Below are 19,619 nucleotides of genomic sequence, written 5' to 3'. Positions count from 1 at the left end.
CTGAACGTTAGTAAGTTTCTAATTCGAGCTGTTCTTCAGCGAAGGACATCGTTAAACGAGAAATTATCGCGGACCCGACGCGTTACTTACGACTTTCTCGATCGAACGGTAAAGTATGAAAAATTACGAGTAGTGTGTACCTTCGATTTCAAAATTGTTCGTGTTTCGAGCGGAATTCAGAGGTAGCCAGAGGGAATCGAACGGTAGGGTTGTACCACACGAGTACCGTGTGTGTTTACTGGCGAATGGACAGAGGGTTAATAAGGCAACCGCAGAGAAATGTGTGTCGAGCACTATAATCTCCCAGAACCTGCATGATCGGACACGGTCTATAGAATTGATGGTATTGATCTAAAGGAGATGTGTATTGTTCGACAAATTTGAAATTCATTCTTTTAAATATTTTAATCGATCATTTATCTAACGATATTCTTAATTGGAAATACGGTTTTTAGAAAATTGTGAAATTAAATATTCTTTTAAATTATTTTTTAAAATATTTTTTAACATGCGATCATCGATGCCAAGGTGCTTTAAAAGAATATCAAGTTAATGCAATTTTCAATGACAAAGCTTGGCGAAACATTTATCAAAATTGTCGTGCGGATAAGTTTGTGGAATCACAATATCGAAATAAGAACTTTCGAACAGTCTTTGGTAAACTGCCTCGAGGAAAAAGCAATTACATTCGAATCCAGTATGAAATCAATATTCCCAAGGAACTTTGCGGAATCGTGTCCAACTTGTATTCAGTAATTGCAAAACTAGTTCACTGGATATTAATTAAACGTCTGATCGAACAGTGAGCGCGAAAGAGTGGAAAATCTAACGAGCTAAAGTGTCGAGAAATTTTTTATAGAATGTGTAAAGAAAAGTATATTATCGTTCTAGGATCCGCAAGCTAGTTACGATGTTAATAACCACGATGAAGATCCCATGCCGAGGTACGATGTGCTGGACAGTAATCGACATGGCACCAGGTGCGCTGGTGAAGTGGCTGCGACTGCTAACAATTCCATTTGCGCTGTAGGGGTCGCATTTGGTGCTGGCGTTGGTGGTGAGTCTAGTTAAAAATTGAACTAAAAAACGGAGATGGTTCCCTCGCCGTTAAATATCGCAACTATTTTATATGAAAGAAGTCGTTTAAAAATATGGTGGAAACATTTTACTTATTTTACCTAGGAGTGAGAATGCTGGATGGAGATGTAACCGACGCAGTCGAGGCGAGATCTCTAAGTTTAAATCCTCAACACATCGACATTTACAGTGCCTCCTGGGGACCGGATGACGACGGGAAAACCGTCGATGGTCCTGGCGAACTTGCCACTAGAGCGTTCATCGAAGGGATAACAAAGGTTTGTCGATATTCCATTTACACATGAAACCAAGTTGTCTATTAAAATTCGCGGAGCAAAATTTCACTGATGTAGGGAGAGAAAAAGGCTCGTCAGACGCCTATAACCCCGCTTTTCGAAACTCCTACATATCCGAGTCGCATCCGGGGGACCGCCAGCGAGAACAAACTCAATCCCGTTGCCACCTGGCGGTCGCCAACTCGAGCTAAGGGCGTCCGGGGAGACCTTCCCCTTCCACCAAACGCCTACACTGAATAAGATTTGAGAATTTTTATTTTTATTTTGCAAGTAATTAATAAGAGTGAAAAATCTCCAATTTTGTTGATTAAATAAGCCAATTAAAATTGTTTTTTGAGTTTCCTTTTCAGTCTTCCCCCTTTGACATCGTTAATACAAAATAAACTGTTGCTAGAAACCCTAGAAATATAGAAATGAATTCAACGAAGATTAAAAAACATCATCCACGTTTGCTTCAACCATTTCAACTTCAAAGCTTTAACGGATACACAATTTACCTTTCACCAATGTAGCTACATTGAAACGAATGGAAAGAAAAAGCATCCTGTTTATTCAACGTCCGTAACACGAAATTAGAACTTGCACAATTTATTTCAGTTCATTTTCTCGTTTCCTATCTTTCTTCTTTTTTACTGTTGTCATGTTATCAAGAGTAAAGTTTCACTGCATATAAAATCGGATCTCTTCTTCTCACGTTCCATTCGGTTCCAACCAGTGAACGAACAATTCTTTGGTTCGTCTGTAATACAAGAAAAGTCTCGTCTGACCGTCGTGATGGAATCTGGAGGCCCGTTTCCCGGAATGAAATTCCTAGAAATGTATCACCTAAAAGCGTTCCCCGGGATCTTTCTGCGGGACAACAATAGAAACGCAGCTACCTCATTGTTATCTCGACGTGTACGTGTAACAGCCGCTCGGAAGCAAGTTTCTCTTCGATTGCGTTTGTCGGTAGAAAGCCTCTTCATCTCTCCGTTCGGACAACAAATTTCAACGTGTCAACTGGCCTTCTGTCGAATCAATTTGTATAACAGAGTCGTGATTGAAGTAAAGAATAGCTCGAGACTGATGTTTCACAAAAATTAAATTAATTATTTTTATCATTTAACACTAGAACTACCAAACCAATCAAAATGACTATTTTCAAGTTTCCTATTTTAATTTATAAATTTTATATTTGCTATCGTCGAGATAAAGAATGGATGTAAATTTAATTTTCTAAATTATTTTCAACTTAAAAATTAGTGTGAATCAGACGTCGGTAGTTCTAACGTTAAGCATTGTAAATGACTCGTTTATTTTTCAAAATTTTTAGAATTGTTAGTGTTAATGATTTCCATGATTACTAGAAAAATAATTTTTTATCGCCTAAGATAAACAGATGATTCGATTATCTCTAAAAACGAGAAACTTCCTCCGACTTAACAGACGAGATCAGCCCTTAAAAAGTTTCTAATTGACTACTTTCAAGCGACCTATCCCTGACCCCGCATCTGCACGCATTACCATTTTAAGCTTACTGCCCGCTAGCCGTAAGTCATATGTAAATATCGGAAGGTACTTTTACCGTGGGAACTCGTTAAAACGTAACCTGCAGAAAATAGAATTTGCATGGGTTTCGGTTTGCGAAAAAACGCGCGAGCAATTAGCAACGACCACCGGCAGGTGCGAACCGAAGAAAATGATTAATTAACAACTGGTTCGTATAGGCTGAAGCATTAGCTTTGATCGTGACTTAATGGTGTATGAAATTAATAACCTTTTTTCTTCGTTTTATTAATGAAGGTAATTAATTGAAGTCGTCTGAAAGCTATTTTAAATTGAGTAGAAGAATTTGAGATCTTTAATTTTTTAAAAATAATGTTGATGGTATTAAAAACAAATTATATGAAATCTGGGAAAGTATTTTCTTAAAATATTTTTACTATTTCAAAGGCAAGTTGTTATTCAAAGTTTGATCAAAATTGATTAATAAAAGGAAAATCTAATTTATCGAATCAGATAAAACTTTATAGGTATCTTTGATAAGAACGAGCATTCATAGAGACTATTCACGTTCATTGAATGATGAGTTGCTAAAGTAAATCGATAGAGTAACGAGAATTTCACGGTGTCGTTAAATTTTAATAGCTATCATAAAAGGGCTATATAAGTCTAGTGGTCACTTTAGGCACACTTAAGTATGAATAAGTATTTTATGCTAAAAGCATACATGCTTCTACGCTACAAAATGTTTCACTTTGATATTATACCGTCCTCTTTATTCTCTATACTTTTACCAAAAATATTCTTCCTTTCTCATTTATATTGCATTATATTCCCTGCTTTATATTTTACATATTTAATATTGTATATTTAACGAATTTGAAATTGTTTTAAACGAAATATTTAATTTTCATTATTTGTTTTCCAACGAAAATAAATTAAGAGACTTTGAAAAGAATAACTTGTTTAATGTTATTCGAAGCTTTTTACCTTTCATTTTCTTGTCGACTCAACGGTATTGCTTACCACTGTCGTTCTGAAATATGAATTCATCTTTCCGGCATAATTACTGTTACTTCTGAATTTAAAGCACTTCATCTCGATACAATGTTAACTGTTAAATATTCATGGAGACAGTTTCTGCTGGCAATAATTAGCGAACTGTAGTTTAAAATGTTCGAGAAACAGTCAGTCAGTTTGTCATCATAAAAGCAAATAAACTTAATAATTAACTTTTGTCCTTCAAAAAACATCAAACTTGAACTATATTCATTATAAGAGTGTTTGCAACAATTTATCAATATTCTATAACATTTTGTAGCGCAAGAATCGAATAATTTCTTGTTTTAATCATAAAAGTTCCATATTGTTCATTCGAACACAAATGATATTCAATGCTATTTCCTGTCGTATCACTTCCAACTATGTTAAAGGAGGTCATCCTGTCTATGTACTCGAGGGTATAAGTGCATTGCGTTTAACGCACCAAGTTAACTAATCCAATAATTTCAAGGATGGCCCTTTGATCAACGGAGCTGTAATGGTACCAAAAGTGGCACTAACTTGGTATCTACCTGCATAGAAGGAGAGGCGTTGAAATTCCTAACGTGAACGATCTTCACTATTAATTAACGTCTTAATTCTTATCTAAACTTAAAATATCGCATCAAATTCTATGCACTTAAAAAATTCATTTCTCATTTAATGGTAATAATTACAAAATTTAATTAGGAACCATTGTTAAAATTTGGCAAATTTGCCTATCCAGATTCAAAAGTAAAAGATTTATTAGAACCAAATCAATTAATCCTCGGTACTCTGAAGTGCACTTTGCACCTGGATGCATATTAATCTCCCCAAATTGCATCTTTGATCACCAGGGTCGCAACGGTAAAGGGTCAATTTTCGTGTGGGCGTCAGGAAACGGTGGCAGGGATCACGACAACTGCAATTGCGATGGTTACACGAACAGCATCTGGACGTTGTCCATCAGCAGTGCGACGGAAAATGGTCAGGTGCCTTGGTACAGCGAAGCCTGTTCCTCTACCCTTGCTACCACCTACAGTTCTGGCTCGACGGGAGAGAAACAGGTGGTGACTACCGATTTGCATCATCTTTGCACGAGCAGTCACACAGGCACCTCGGCATCGGCGCCCTTAGCTGCTGGCATCTGTGCCCTTGCCCTCGAGGCTAATAAAAAATTGACCTGGAGGGACATGCAGCATATCGTCGTGAGAACAGCGAAACCAGCCAACTTGAAGGCTCTTGATTGGGTCACCAATGGTGTAGGAAGAAACGGTGAGTCGCAAATTTCTTTGACTAATTTCTTTATAACTCGAAGAAATTTTTTTTAAATTTTTCTTTTCAGTGAGTCATAGCTTTGGATATGGCTTGATGGATGCAGCTGCCATGGTTCGCTTGGCCAGAAGATGGCAAACAGTGCCGGAACAGCACAAATGTGAAGTTTCAGCCCCACACATGGGCAGGTTAGTTTCTTATTAAAATAGAAAATCATTCATAATCTCATGACGTTTTCTTATAAATTATAAAGTTATCCAAGAGTACTAAACACAGCTTTAGAAGCCTCGATTTTCATGGAATAAATCAGAGATAGAGTCGCTTTGCTTTGCAGTAATGTTCAAATGAATTCATAGGATTTTCCTCATTTGCATATTAAAAGGTAACTGAATGATTTGCTGAAATGTTCCAGTTTACATTTTTGACTTTGCAAACCATTTGAAAATATCAAAATTTCATCCGCGTTTAAGTGATGTACGAAACTGCGGAATAACATTTAAATCGTTTGAATATAAATATTATGAAATTGAAACATTTCGTGCTACGCTTTGGTGACCCAAATTTCACATATATTATAGGCCAATACCACCAAAGAGCCAGTTAACTCTGGAATTACACGTCAAGGAGTGTAGCGGTGTTAATTTTCTCGAGCACGTGCAGGTAAGTACTTATGTCACTCACGTAAATACCGAGTTAATTAACTGTTAAAATATTGAAGTCATTTTCCATATATGATCAGATTTTTATTCAGAAATATTTTGAAGAATTGTGGTCCGTTCTGATTGATTCTAAATATTGAATGTTATGGGGGTCACTGACGACCAAATGAAATTTTTTAGAAATTTCCTAATAAAATTTCAATATTTTCTAATTAGTAGACTTAACGAGCCCCCTTTGATTTGATCCAAATTCACTTTCATAACGATTATTAATTTTCCATATTTTTGAAAAATATAAAAAAATCTTGTCTGATGGATTTGTCATAGGCAAAAGTATCTCTGATGGCCTCGAGAAGAGGGGATCTTCAGATACAACTAACATCTCCGCAAGGTACGAAGAGTGTTCTTCTAGCGAAAAGGCCTCACGACGTCTCGAAGGCTGGTTTCACTCAATGGCCATTTATGTCGGTTCACACTTGGGGAGAAAGGCCACACGGCACGTGGAAACTTGAAATCCACAATGAGGGTCGATACCAAGGTAAGTCCATTGTATTCTTCTTCTTGTTCCTTTCTTTCATCGCCTAGGATATTTCCAGATGGCTTGAATGAGACTTCATTTTATCAACCTTTTTGTATCAAAAAGTATTATATCTTTCGTAAAATACTTTAACGTCCACCAAGCTACCGATTCTCGTAAAATATTAAATTGTAATTTCGTAAAACCCTGCCATTATTGAACATTAATATCTCAATCAGTATAAAATATTAATTTTTTCAATTTCATATGAATTTCTAAAGCAAAGTTCTCAAAATTAACGAGATATAATTATTTCATATATTTCGAAAGATATTTTATGAATAAATGATAAGTCTATAAATGACAGCCTTGTATTGAAGAAAATTAGCTCTTAACCAATTAAGTTCTTTACAAAATTTCAAAATCATAATATTCAAAATTGCATCTAGAAAATCAAGTTTCAGAAATAATTTGTATACGTAGCCTCAACATTTCCTGAATCCTTGCTTACTAATTAAGAGTTAAATTGCACACGAAACAATTTAATAATCTGCCAGCAAATTCATTTACTTTCATTACTGGAGGAAAGAAAATAACCTTGTGAGAATATTACGACCCCTTCAGGCTTCTCTGACGGATTCATTAATGCTAACAGCTGTATAAACTTCATTACGCACAATTTATCCTTAAAATGGTGCATCTGTGCCTCCTATACCCATGCACACCGAGTTCTGACATTGCAAGATGCAAATGTTTGTATAGTGTCATCTTCATCATCATTAAAGTATCACGATACAACGAAACAGCTTGTACAGGTATCAAGAATTCTAAAGGCTGAGTGAACCTTATTTATCAAACTGAGAACATTCTTCAGTAAAAATATACTTCCAGTGTCATCAGCACTCAACTATACTACTAATCAGGCAAATAGAATCCAAAGATGTAAAAACCATTACAAATGTACATTCTATATAAAATTAAATTTTCCTATAGGGCATGTATCTATGACCCATGAAGTGAATCAGATTTACAAAGCTAATATCTAAAAATTGAAAATTCATTGAATTCCTAATTTAGAAAATCACGATTTTCCCATAGAACGCAAAGAGCCGAGTTCACCATAACGCTCAGATCCTATAGATTCTAACAGTTAGCCCAATCAGTAACAGCCAGATGCTATCTAATCGTCCCATCTTGGAGGGCATAAAGGGAATTCTCGTAAAGCATGCACACATGGGAGCACGTAAGCTGCTGCATCATCTCCCAAGGGCATAATTCCATATCCGAAGCGTGTTCTCTCGCGATGCGATCGAACAACAACGGATCTTGTGAAACCGCTAAGGGAAGTTGACCTTGCTCAGGGTGGAACCGTCAGGAGCACTTCAAGCCAGAAGCCTGTTAAAGCCAATATGTGCATAAAGTTCAAGTTAACCGGGCTCTTGTACACCTATACGCGCTTGTAAGCGACGTTATCCAGGCAGAGGACAGAACCTAGCCCTATTATACCGCGTAATATACAGGTTACATTCCAAGTACACCCATTGAAACCATTACAGCTAGTGTTTACGTTGATTCCCCTATACATTGCTACGAGATCCGGTTCGTTGTCGTTGTCGAATGACAATATTACGTTTGCCGAGAAACGGGTCATCCTGTTGGAAAATCGTTTTTATTACCCGATATATTCAAACCGGGCAATCTTGTTCCTGCGGCCTGCCGTGTAATTTCGTGGAAAATAAATCTGATTGATGTACCCTTCTAATTCTTTCGAAAGAAGGATATTATTCGCCAGCGATTTAACCCTCTTCTCAATGTTTTATGGAAAGTATTAAATTGAGAATTTTACGAATTTATATCATCGATTAAGCTAAATAATAAAACAAATTTATGAAAATTTTATATGTCATTAATATTATGTTATTTATGCAAAATAGGAAATGGGAGGTTTAATTTGAAAATATATATTCGGTAATTCCAATTGTAAGTGATTTTGAATACATATAATTATCGTACGTCTGACTACACACTGATGTTTCCACTGCGCGGTTCAATGTGTTATAAGGCATGGGCACGGAACCAGCTCAAAGAGCGCGTCTGACATCGACACTGTTTGGGAGCGCGCTTCACTCTACTTGTTAACTCTTTCGAGGTGATGGGGAGAGATTGTAGGGGAAATCATGCTGCGATGATCGCGAGATGACAAGAATACGAATGTGTAGCGTTCGGTTGGTTCGCTTTGAGCTCGCCGACGAGCTTACTACTAGCTACCCATGCCGCAGTAGAAACGAACGTGAATAGTCAGACATACTGAAATTGAATTTTCAAGCTATGATTATAGAAAATTTGCCATTCGTGATAAATGCAAGTCAGTGTAAAATTGAACCTCTACCATTGACGAAAGGGTTAAAATCGCGAAGCTGGCGATAAATGAAGTTAATAATTATTCCTGAAACTATGCTCTCGAATTTCCTTGCTGCCTCTGACGAACGACGGATCAGGTCGCGCCACACTTCACGAATGGGCGTTGATATTCTACGGGACATCGACGCTGCCCGATCGCACCGAGTACGCGTTGTACAGTCCGGCGAGTACGAACATATCGAGAAGACCGTTCGTGAAACCGCGTGAGACCGGCTTCTCGAAGGTGCAGAATTCCCTGGGCAACTCGAAGAGCAAACAAGCCCAGCACAAGTCCGAGAAATCCGGTAGCCTGAGCCCCTCGTACGTGGTGAACGCTCAGATACAGTCGCAGAGAAAGGGCAAAGCGCGTGGGCAGCACAAAAATGGTAAATCGGCGAACAAACCGAGTCCCCGGCCAACCGTGCAAACTTTGAGAGGATTGACAGCGATCAGAGGACCGAACGCGGCTGGCGAAGTTCGTTTAATTACATCGAGACCTCGCGGAAGAAGCACGCCCAGTCCAATCGTAGCGACAACCGTTCAGACAAGTCCTCCCACAACGATCACGACCACCAAAGTGACCAGCAGACAACGAATCGTCGAGATAGTTACCGCGTCCAGTCTTCAGAGAGGTCTGATTCTACTGGAACCACCGGAGAAATCTGCCATTGACAGCGTTCCAGCGATTTTCCAACAGTATCCAAAAGTTCAACAACTGTACCCACTGTATCCGGTTTACGCTGGAGTGCGCGGAGCTGGACAACAACACGCGACCAGGGCTAAGGGTCTCGATTTACTCCAGGACGAACAGTTCGATTCGAAGAACCTGGACAAGGGTATTCCGATTTCCTTCACGTGGATCTGTATTTTTTTTTGTAACGAACAGTCCCTGGATGATTCGATAGTGGTTGCAAATTCTTTTTTGCATGTTGAATGGTTCGACACATTTTTAGGGACCATCTCCATGGACTCGCGTTACGCTCACTTTCTAGCTGGGTTTTGTCAAAGTAGTTCAGATTTGTGGTGTATGCATAGTTGGGTAATAAGTTCTGTCATGTACGAAGAAAAATGATATTTTTAAATTATTCTAAACTAATCTAAGAATAAGTGATAATTGCTGGAAATTTGAAATTCGACAGAATTTAAGAACCTACTATTTAAATACATCCACGTGTAAAAAGTTGCAGAATTAAGTAAATTTTGTATAATTTACTTTCACACACCCTTTTGTTTTATTTTTTCTTCTTAATCATCCATAGGCAATTTGGGTCACGAACGGACTTTAACTTTCTTTGATTTTTTCAACTTGTCTATGGAGGGTTAATTGCACCTCAATGTAATAGTTATTGATTTAATTGACACGTTATCGATTATGCATCTGCTTGTTCCTGAAATCTGACGAAATATTTTCTGAATTCTATCAATTGCGAGAAAATTTTCGAATCGTATTCGTGGTTTCGACGAAGCTAATATCATTATTATTTTTCTTATTTCTTAATTGTTTGGAAAATTACATTAAGAAAATATTGTCAGTGAAATGTGAACCGCATGCAATTTTCTTTATGAATCCAATAATTGTTGCTCGACCAAAGTTCCTCCCATGTAATAATTGAAGTGTAGTTTCTTAAAAAACACCATAACCGTAAGGAAAACTCGTTAAGGTAGGTGTACGCAAGCCACGTTATTTAATCAAAACTTCCAATGGCTTTACTACAGGTAACGTTCCTCCTACGTGATTCGCTTATATGCATGGAAATGTGTGTTCAGTAGAAGTGTGTTTCTAAGCAGTACAAATATAACGTACGAGCATTATTAGATGTTAGACTCACGCTTATTAGACATTAATTTTCACCCTCCGATAAATCAAAACATTTTCCTTAATCATTTCAATATTATTCCAATGAAAACATCAAATTTTATTTTTCGTTATAACAAATTATATTATAAAATCCTACTTTTTTATTACTTTTAAAACTTCTTCCTGATGAATTTCAAAGAGTTGTGAATTTTTGTCAAAGACAAGGATTTCATTAAACTTTAGTAATAAGAAAAGTTAAATAGCCATCTATATGAACGATCTTCAATCTATTTTGAATTTTATAATTTTATGCAAAATACATTTTGCTTCGATGATGATATTTTTTAAATAACAGTAATATCAGGAGAGTTTCTGAAAATCTGTTTCGAGGAATATAATATTTATATTATATAGAATCATTTATCAAGCTTTTACCATTCGAAAGATAATCGTATCGATGTTTTACGAGCAATAACAATAACCTGAACGAGTTATTTCTCTCGACACTACATAAAATATCCTCTGGCGTCGCGATGCAAGGGTATTTTACAACCCCTCTGACATCTTCGAGTAACTGGCGTTACTTTAACGTCGATTTTATTACCATCGGTATCAGCAGAATTTACGATTACTTATCATAAACAAGTAGATAAAAAACTATATAAACATATAGCAGCAAAATCATCAGGGACATAAAAATACCCATAAAACATTTTTCTTCTCATATAACTCTCGATGAATTATTCTCAATTTCCTAATTAAACATTAGATTTTTTTATATTTGTATTCAATGTGAGTTGTGAAATGAATAATTTTCACATTTTAATTAAAAGAAAATTGTTTTTGTGGAATAAAAATTTATTTGATGTTCCCTAATGTTTTTCTAACATTTAAAATTTGTATTTAAAGATTGTTAGAATAATGGGCAATCGTTGTTCCTTCAGCTGAGGACAAAATTTTCTAGCCGGCATCGCGATGTTATTAATTTCTCGACACCCAGCGACATTGACACCCTCTTCGCCTCCTCCATTTCACTGTCACCGTCTTTCTAAGACTAGGTTTCGAGACACGTACACAAATTGAGAGTACACGAACTACTTCACGTATGAAACATACTTGTTCGCGTGAATGAACGTAAACGGCACACACGTGTGTATGTGTTTACGGATAATGCAAAGTGCACTCGAGACGCGTGAAATGGAAGCACCCATCTGTCGTTACATAGTGGTGACATTAGGAAGACAGTTTCCGTTCTAGAATCTCGATGATATACTAGGTTGGTTCGAGTTTTCTGAGCACTTCTATCGAGAACACAAATGTTATTGACAGTTATAGATACGATAAGTAAACTAAATTGAAAATACCACGACGAATACAAATCAACCCTCACACGGTGGGTCAATTGTAACCCCACATTCATTGGTTACGTTTTTTTATTAACATTTTTTGGAAAATAAGCGTTGAGAGTGTTTCATTTTATTTCCACGTATGTTCTGTAAGGTAAATACGAATATCGATGGAAATGCAATTAACGAGCGAATATTTTATCGACTCGAAGGTAATTAATTTGACGAAAACGTTTCGAAGTCCTTGATCGATCGGTCAAAATAATTTTCCAGTACGTAGATGTAATTCTGGATACGTCGGTTGTTATTTTGATTATCAAACTGTTTCAATCGACGACTGAACGTTCAATAAAGAAACTGGAATGAAAATTTTAATTAAAATCATTTCGCAATATCGATAGTTTTCATCTGAATTTAATTTCTTTCGTAACGTTTTCAATCTCGCGTAACTACCAAACTCTTTCTATCATTAATATCCTGTCATTTCTAGTAAATTCAGATTGCAAATTGTTGCAAATCGCGTCCGATCATTTATCGTCTTCCTGAATGAGTTTCATCAAGATAGACAATTAAATTGAGGATAAAGATAAATGACCATGAAGAATCTAGCAATACGTAACTAATGATTTTCCGTTCACTTGTTTCATTTGAAATTACAAAATTCAGAATAATTTTATATTGAAAATCAATTATTTAATTAGAATTCCTGATCCCAAATGATAGGGAAGATTATGATTTTAATGCTTGCAACCAAAAATATTTCACCAAAATATATTATAAAAAAACACACGCACTCAGGTAAATACATTAATATATCCCCCTTTATTTTAACGGTGTCCCCAGAATTTTGAGATGCTTTGAAACTTCTCCAATTTTTACGTTTCAGCATGCTCACACATGTATTTTGTATTTATTAGATCAATCATCTTTTGTATATCCCAATGTACGTATCCTAAAATCTAGTTCACACCTCATATAATGAACTTGGCTTTACCTTCTCAAAAGAAAAAAGAAAGGTCCATCACATAATTATACCATTCTCCAACAAAAAATATCACCTTAAACACAAAGAAATCTTGCTTGAGACACGTGTGTGATTAAATAATTTATTTGATTAAAAATTAAAATCCTAGCCAAAGTAATTTGTCTTCATTCTTACTGACTCTTGGCCATTCACTCCCCTGAATCCACCACTTCTGTCAATCAATCGAATCACTAATTTAATCAACTAATTCTCAGCATATCCACTTCCGAAAACTCCCCTCAGTAGCTCCCTCCACAAACTTTACCCTCAAACAGACACCTACTTCAAGAAACCATAAATTCACCTTTCTTTTTTCTATTCGTCCAAGAAAAACCGGATAAAGAACGAAACTAAACCTGATCAATAATTTTCCAGACACTCTGGAAGAGTTCAAGCTAGTGTTCTACGGTACGGAAACGTCCCTAGAATTCGACGACGACCTGGACAAGGACAAGTTGGTACCCCCCGTGATTCACGAGGACGTTAGCCAGGATAACACGGCGATAGGAGCGAGGCACAACAACGTGGACCAGGAGAGCGGTTCATGGACGGGTAGCCAGCAGGTAGAACGCGTGTCGCATCCGGAGGTCCAGAGACCGACGACGGAGAACCAGACGAGCGGTTGCAGTTCCGTCGACGCTTCGAACGGCAGGTGCCTAGGTGGGTGCCTCATTCTACTCCTTCTAGCCTACCTGATCGGTGCGGCCAGCTGGGGTGAGCAGTTGACCAGCTGGCAGGGTCCACCAGGTGTTCAGGACGAGAGTGACCTCGAGGTGTCAACCGATACCTCGGGTTCATCCTCGGCATCGTCGAACGACGCAAAAATCGTGTTCAATGTGAACTCGACGATCGTCAGGTCGTCAGGAACTCGGTGTTCATGATGACGTACCCGAACGATCGATACCTTCATCTGCCGGTGCACCGTTTAACCGGAAGTATAAAGGGTGTCGACGCGTTCCTTCGAACTCTGTGCGTTGTGTGATACCCTAAACGTGAACCGACGGAGATCCCTAGGAACTCTGACGATGTGACGAACATCATCGAGCTTAAAATGTCCAACGGGTTTTTGTCCGGGTGCTTTTCAATGTGGACGCTCGTTAACGCGGGTCGTTCTTAGGGTTAGGATTAATTGGATCAAGTGTAAGAGAGACTCCTTGGCGATCGGTATGAATGTAGTTAGAATTGTCTGGACGGTAAGAATAAATCAGAACTCGAAATTGTTGGATTTAATTGAATTAAATTCCTGAAAATATCTAACATCATATAATTTTCAGAATTTTAATATTCTGGTGTTCTAAAATAGTTTCAGGAATGGTACTTGATTTGATCCAATCGTTTTGGGTTCTGGTGTATCTCTATTGGACAGTTTGATGATAAGCATCAGTCGCAGCCTGGTTCGTTGGAAAACAAGGGATTGATAAGGTGAAAGGATAGAGCATCATCGGAGAAAATCGAAGTGATCGACTGCTAGGTAGACTTGGAATTGGAACGTCCACGAGGAACTCTGTTCCTTTGAATATGCAGAGGCCTTGTGATTTTTCATCGCGATGAATTATTCAAAATGGATATCCGTGGCACGTGGTGTATCGTGAAAGCGATACGCTTCGATCATAATCTCCATAGAATCAGGCGAAATAACGAGCGAACCGTTCCTTTGATACCTTTTATAGCAAACGGTTGTAATAACTTTCCCCCCGCTGATATTTTATTGGCTAAGCTTTTTTCGATCAAGTTTCATCCTTTGATGGTTGATCTCGATTTTCTTCGATCGGGAAACGGAATTCACTGGTTATCGGGGGAGAAACTTGTACCGCGCGTTCGATATGCCGTTCCGCGTTATTTAGAAATATCTCACCAAACTTTTCTACGAAATGTAAAGAAGCTCACTCGCGAAACTGCCACTACCTGAGAATCCTATCGATGGAAATTGATTCCCTTCGATTCCTCGCCAATTTCGCGTACACGTTGCGATCCTGGAAAAATATTGCCTCGCGTAACTGATAGTGTTCACTACGATCCGACGATAACATCGCATTCCGCAAATTCGTAACCGTTCGAATTTTCCTAAAAAGCCAATTAATTATCGGATGCTACTCGACCGCGAAATCCCTGAATAATAAGCGTTCAGTGAGACATAATTGCTGTTTAAATTTCGCGATTAATATTCGATTATCGCTTGTACGAAGTGTTAATTGCTTCGTACGTACGACAAATTATTCCAGTTCACCTGTATTATTATACAGAAAAGGGGGGCAGAAAAATCGCAGAGAACAATTGAAAAAAAAAAAACAAAAAAAAAAACAGAATGATATTTTAATAATCTTGAATGTGATGTTAATAAGTTTTATGTAGTCTTGTAACTTCAACGATTAGTTTCTCTAATAACAAAATATCTCCATATATCCTCTTCAAATTTTAATAAACTTTTACATGTTGATAAATAATATTGTTATAAATCATTCTATGTATGGTTTTAGTAAATAATTTAATATTAAAATTCAAGAAGGTTTTGTTCTGATTAGTTTTGATTAATCGTTAATAATTAATTAGAAATAATGATCATTAAATTAAAATTCTATTCTTGGAAATTAAACAAAATAGAATAAATTTAAAAAATATATATTTCTGAACCATCACAGAAATATAATGTAAAATATTTCTAAAAACCATACATAGAAAAATTTGTAATAACACGATTTATTAATATGTAAAAGCTCATTAGCAATGAAGAGATGAAACGAACCAACGTGTTCAAAAAATTAGATCATTCGCTTTTCTTATCATCTCTATCATTTTTCCCTTCTTTTCCGCTTCTTCGTTTCACCGGAACATTTCGTTTTTATCTTTCCGCTTCTTTCGTTGCGTATCCCGACATTCCCACTGTCTCGTTTCTCTATTTTTCGTTCGTGACAAACTTTCGCCCACGTTTTCTTCCAACAACTTTGCTTACCCAGAGGGGAATGCCAGCTGGGCTATCAGCACTGCCGAAACAAAAAGATAACGGAGCATTTACGAGCGACCAATGCAAACAGTCAAAAAAGAGAGAGAAAAAATAAAAAGAAAGGGAAAATACATTTGCGAAACAGTGGAAAAAACCTCAACCTTTGTTACTTGATTTCGATTTGAAACGAAACCAGTCGTTGTCTCGTTAAATGGATTAAATTTGCTGACGACAGCAATGTTTTCGTAGAAAGCTGAAATTTCGTGAATTTCATACGCAACCGAATAATACCTATGTACGTGATTAAATGTCAAGAAAAAACTCGATCGTCGGGAAATCGTGAAATGTAAAACGGAACACGATCAAAGTTTCATGTAACATCCAATTGAAGACCGAGCACATGCAGAATGAAATGAAATTTCCGACAGAATTAACGTACAATATCAACGCCATTAAATTTTATCATTTGCAAATATCCCATATTATATGCAATCATTCCTTCTACCATCGAAGAGGTGTATTTTATGAAGATTCCTGCGTCCAGTTTCATTTTGAATAAATAAAAACGTTCAGGATTCGGGATTGCTTGGAAAATTCTTAATTGAATTTAATAAATTCAAGGTAAAATGTTTATTTCAGAAATTGCGAAGAATAAAAAATTATTTTATTATTCTTCAGATGTTGAATAATAAATAATTTCTAATTTCTAATGATATATACCCTTAGATATCGCTAATTACTCTAAAAATAAATTTTCCAAACGACTCAATACGTCTAGACGCTTAATCAGTCGCTTTTTAATTGGGTCAAAAAGAATCCGGCTGAAAGGGAGGAGGATGCAAAATTGAAGGAGGAAGCTCGTACGTAAATGGCTTCAAATATTTTATTAAGCCGTGGTCACAGGGCTCGGATAACCCAATTCATTGACAAGGGGAATCGTTTGTGTTCGTCGAATCGAGTCGGCAGTTTCTCGTTTGTTCAAAGGATGAGAGAACGACAGTACAGGGTGTGCTTTCTCATTCAAGTGGCTTCCAGAGTTTAGGCCATTGATCAGAAGGAAAGAGACCATTTAACTGAGAAAACTTTTCAACGAAAACACCGACTACCTGTACACGGTTCTATCGTGTGAAAGGAAATTTCGTTTGCGCTTTATTCATTTTTATGTAGCCTCGAGAGTTTCGCGAAGACGAGACTAACCGAGATACGGTGCTCTTGATCATATCGACATTAATGAAAATTAATTTTCACGGTTAAACGGCGTGGATTTTAATTAAAACAGCTAGAACGCGTTTCACTTGCTTGGCAATAATTATATAAACGAGGAACATTGTTAAGAAAGCAATAAAAATTTTCGTCGTTTCAAATAAAAAAAAAAACAAATGCTGTATTGTTTGAATATTTGAAGAAATTTCCTCGTCAATTTAGTACAGCAATTAAGATTCGTCTTCTGAAATGAAATCTGAACGAACGGTTCGGTTATCAAACTTCTGCGGTTGATTGAAATTCTTTAATCTCCTAACGAGTTGAAAAACGTGTCTAAAAAATCTATTGAAAAAGGAAGGAAACTAAAACGGCACGAGCCAAACGAAGATATTCGAGGACGAGAAATTTTAATGACCGCTCAAGCGGTCATACGAAGAAAATATGAAAAAAAAAAAAAGAATCTGGGCCAACCAAAGTTGGAATGACCTACTTTATCGTTAATTGGCATCGCTGGCGGTCAGCCACAAAGAAGAGTCGAATGGTAAATACTAATGACTCCTCTCTTATTGAATAGAAGAACTGAACGAGGTAAAAGTTTAATTGCTTCGATTAAGATTCGAGACACGCCATATGGGACACGAAAATTGACTCGCGTTAATGCGACATTTTCATTTTGTCCTAATTGTAGTAACATGCCTCGATTTCCATTACATATCTATGAATTTCAGCTTAACACGTTGATTGTTGCAGTGGAAGAAATTGTGTATGGTCAGACATACTGCAATTGCGATTATTCGGAATAGGATTTTCCAATTTCCGAATTAAGCTTTTTATGTGATTGAAAATTTATTTGTTAAATTTTGCATTTGGTACTTTACACAATTAATAATATTAATATTAATTGGAACTGTCTTTAATTATTTTTCCATGCTTCAGGTTACTGGTTATGAATAGCCCTTAGCATAAAATAATTAATTTTCAAATTTAAGTTTTCAAATTGCTATTTCATATCACTAATATAATAGCAATAATATTGAAAATTTATCTACTTAATTATCCCATTATAAGAATCCCTGGCAGTCAACGTGTTAACACTTGTTACTTTAGCATTCGAAAGTATTCATCTATTTAATTATAATCTGTTTTTCGTGAGAGTAATTCGTTAATATTACTGTAGTAATGTCAATATTTGGTATTCGCTTAGTGATTTAGATTTAAATCGTAGAGAGAAAAATATAGAAGGAATAAGTCTTCCTTTTTCTCAGTTAAATTTAATTTATCTTTCAAACGCACAGATTGCGTCTCGCAAAAATACATTCGCTTCACTTAATTATCGTCTGTGATCAACGCTCAACTGTTACATATGCACTACCTGCAAATTAATCTTCTTTTCTTCTGAATCCCTCCATCTGACTCAACTTTTGGAAAAATATCGCGTGCAATAATTTGTCGATATTATTCCACCTCATTTTTAACACCCTCTGTCATCTCATTTTATTAACAAAGCTCTTCCATCCTACTCTGATTCGCACATTTGTTCGTATAATATATGAAAACACACAAAATACAATTCAACTTTGAAATAACTTTTTGCTTTGTTTTATCAGCAAAAATCCATAGAACACGGAAAATTAAAAGAGTTAAATTTCAGAACAAATATACGAATCGGTGAAAATATTTTCAAAACATCGAACACAGTTCCTTTCGTTCGTTTTACGCCGAACTAGCTGTAATATACTTATTTGAATTAGCAAATAGACAATGGCTAGGTCTGTCATTTGTTATCGTTCGTTTGATCGTCCCATCTCGCAGCATCGTCTATTTGTTATCCGTTGTTATTGTATTGCATATCATTGTAACCGGATGCTGCGTAACAACGTCCCGTGATGAACGACGAGGCCTGAAAACAATGTGTTATCGTCGTTTCCACGTAACGTGGAGCATTCAGCACGATCGACCGACCACGTTATCAAGCACATATCATTTTCATCGTGAGGGTAGTCCCGCATTAAATTCCAGCTGACACGTCGACTTTCTTTGAAAATACCCGAGAATGTCCAATTATTTTCGAGTCACATTCGTCCCACATTGTCGTGCTCTGACAGTCTCATTTAAATATCAAAATTCCAGACAGAATACGTAAATTTCATTACATAAAATTCAAAAATTAATGATACCCTCTTAAACGATATGTTGCAGATTTATTTTTGTCTTCATTTTCTTTTTCGTCTTAAATAAGCTTTCAACCCTTTCGCTACAATTTTTGAGTAGAATTCATTAATTCGATAAGTAATTTACTTTGTGAATGAAAATTAAATATGCTCGATAGCGAAAGGGTTGATTGCATAAAAATAAAAGACGAGCAGAAGGCAAGATTAATTCTGATTTTTATAATTGTTATTCTATTTAGTTTGATTTCCCCGTAAGTTCGTAGGTAGACAATTTTTAGCGAATCATTTGATCGCGAATAGGCCGACGAGTATGTATATGCTTTTCAAAGTGCGTTCTCCGTAAACTAATTTAACGTTCAACGTACTTATAAAAGAAAATTGATTGATTCCACGTATGTATGTAGTTA

The 19,619-nt window shown here is 36.5% G+C and overlaps 1 protein-coding gene across 6 annotated transcripts in view; it reads left to right on the top strand.

Annotated features, from left to right (window-relative positions):
- Positions 1 to 19,619, top strand: part of LOC114871266 (furin-like protease 1) — a 177,503-nt gene that overhangs the window by 147,590 nt on the left and 10,294 nt on the right. For 5 of the 6 annotated variants that reach the window (XM_029176947.2, XM_029176950.2, XM_029176948.2 and 2 more), the window contains 7 exons: positions 892 to 1,057; positions 1,183 to 1,355; positions 4,736 to 5,153; positions 5,224 to 5,341; positions 5,732 to 5,813; positions 6,140 to 6,350; positions 13,273 to 13,557. In XM_029176947.2, coding sequence (XP_029032780.1) covers positions 892 to 1,057; positions 1,183 to 1,355; positions 4,736 to 5,153; positions 5,224 to 5,341; positions 5,732 to 5,813; positions 6,140 to 6,350; positions 13,273 to 13,557 — 1,453 coding nt within the window. Of the gene's footprint in view, positions 1 to 891; positions 1,058 to 1,182; positions 1,356 to 4,735; positions 5,154 to 5,223; positions 5,342 to 5,731; positions 5,814 to 6,139; positions 6,351 to 8,827; positions 9,566 to 13,272; positions 13,558 to 19,619 lie in introns of all 6 variants that reach the window. The other variant, XM_029176951.2, reaches the window with a different exon arrangement.

Source organism: Osmia bicornis, chromosome 10 (assembly GCF_907164935.1).
Source record: "Osmia bicornis bicornis chromosome 10, iOsmBic2.1, whole genome shotgun sequence".
NCBI classification, from domain to species: Eukaryota; Metazoa; Arthropoda; class Insecta; order Hymenoptera; family Megachilidae; genus Osmia; species Osmia bicornis.
This window is presented reverse-complemented; position numbering and strand designations above follow the sequence as displayed.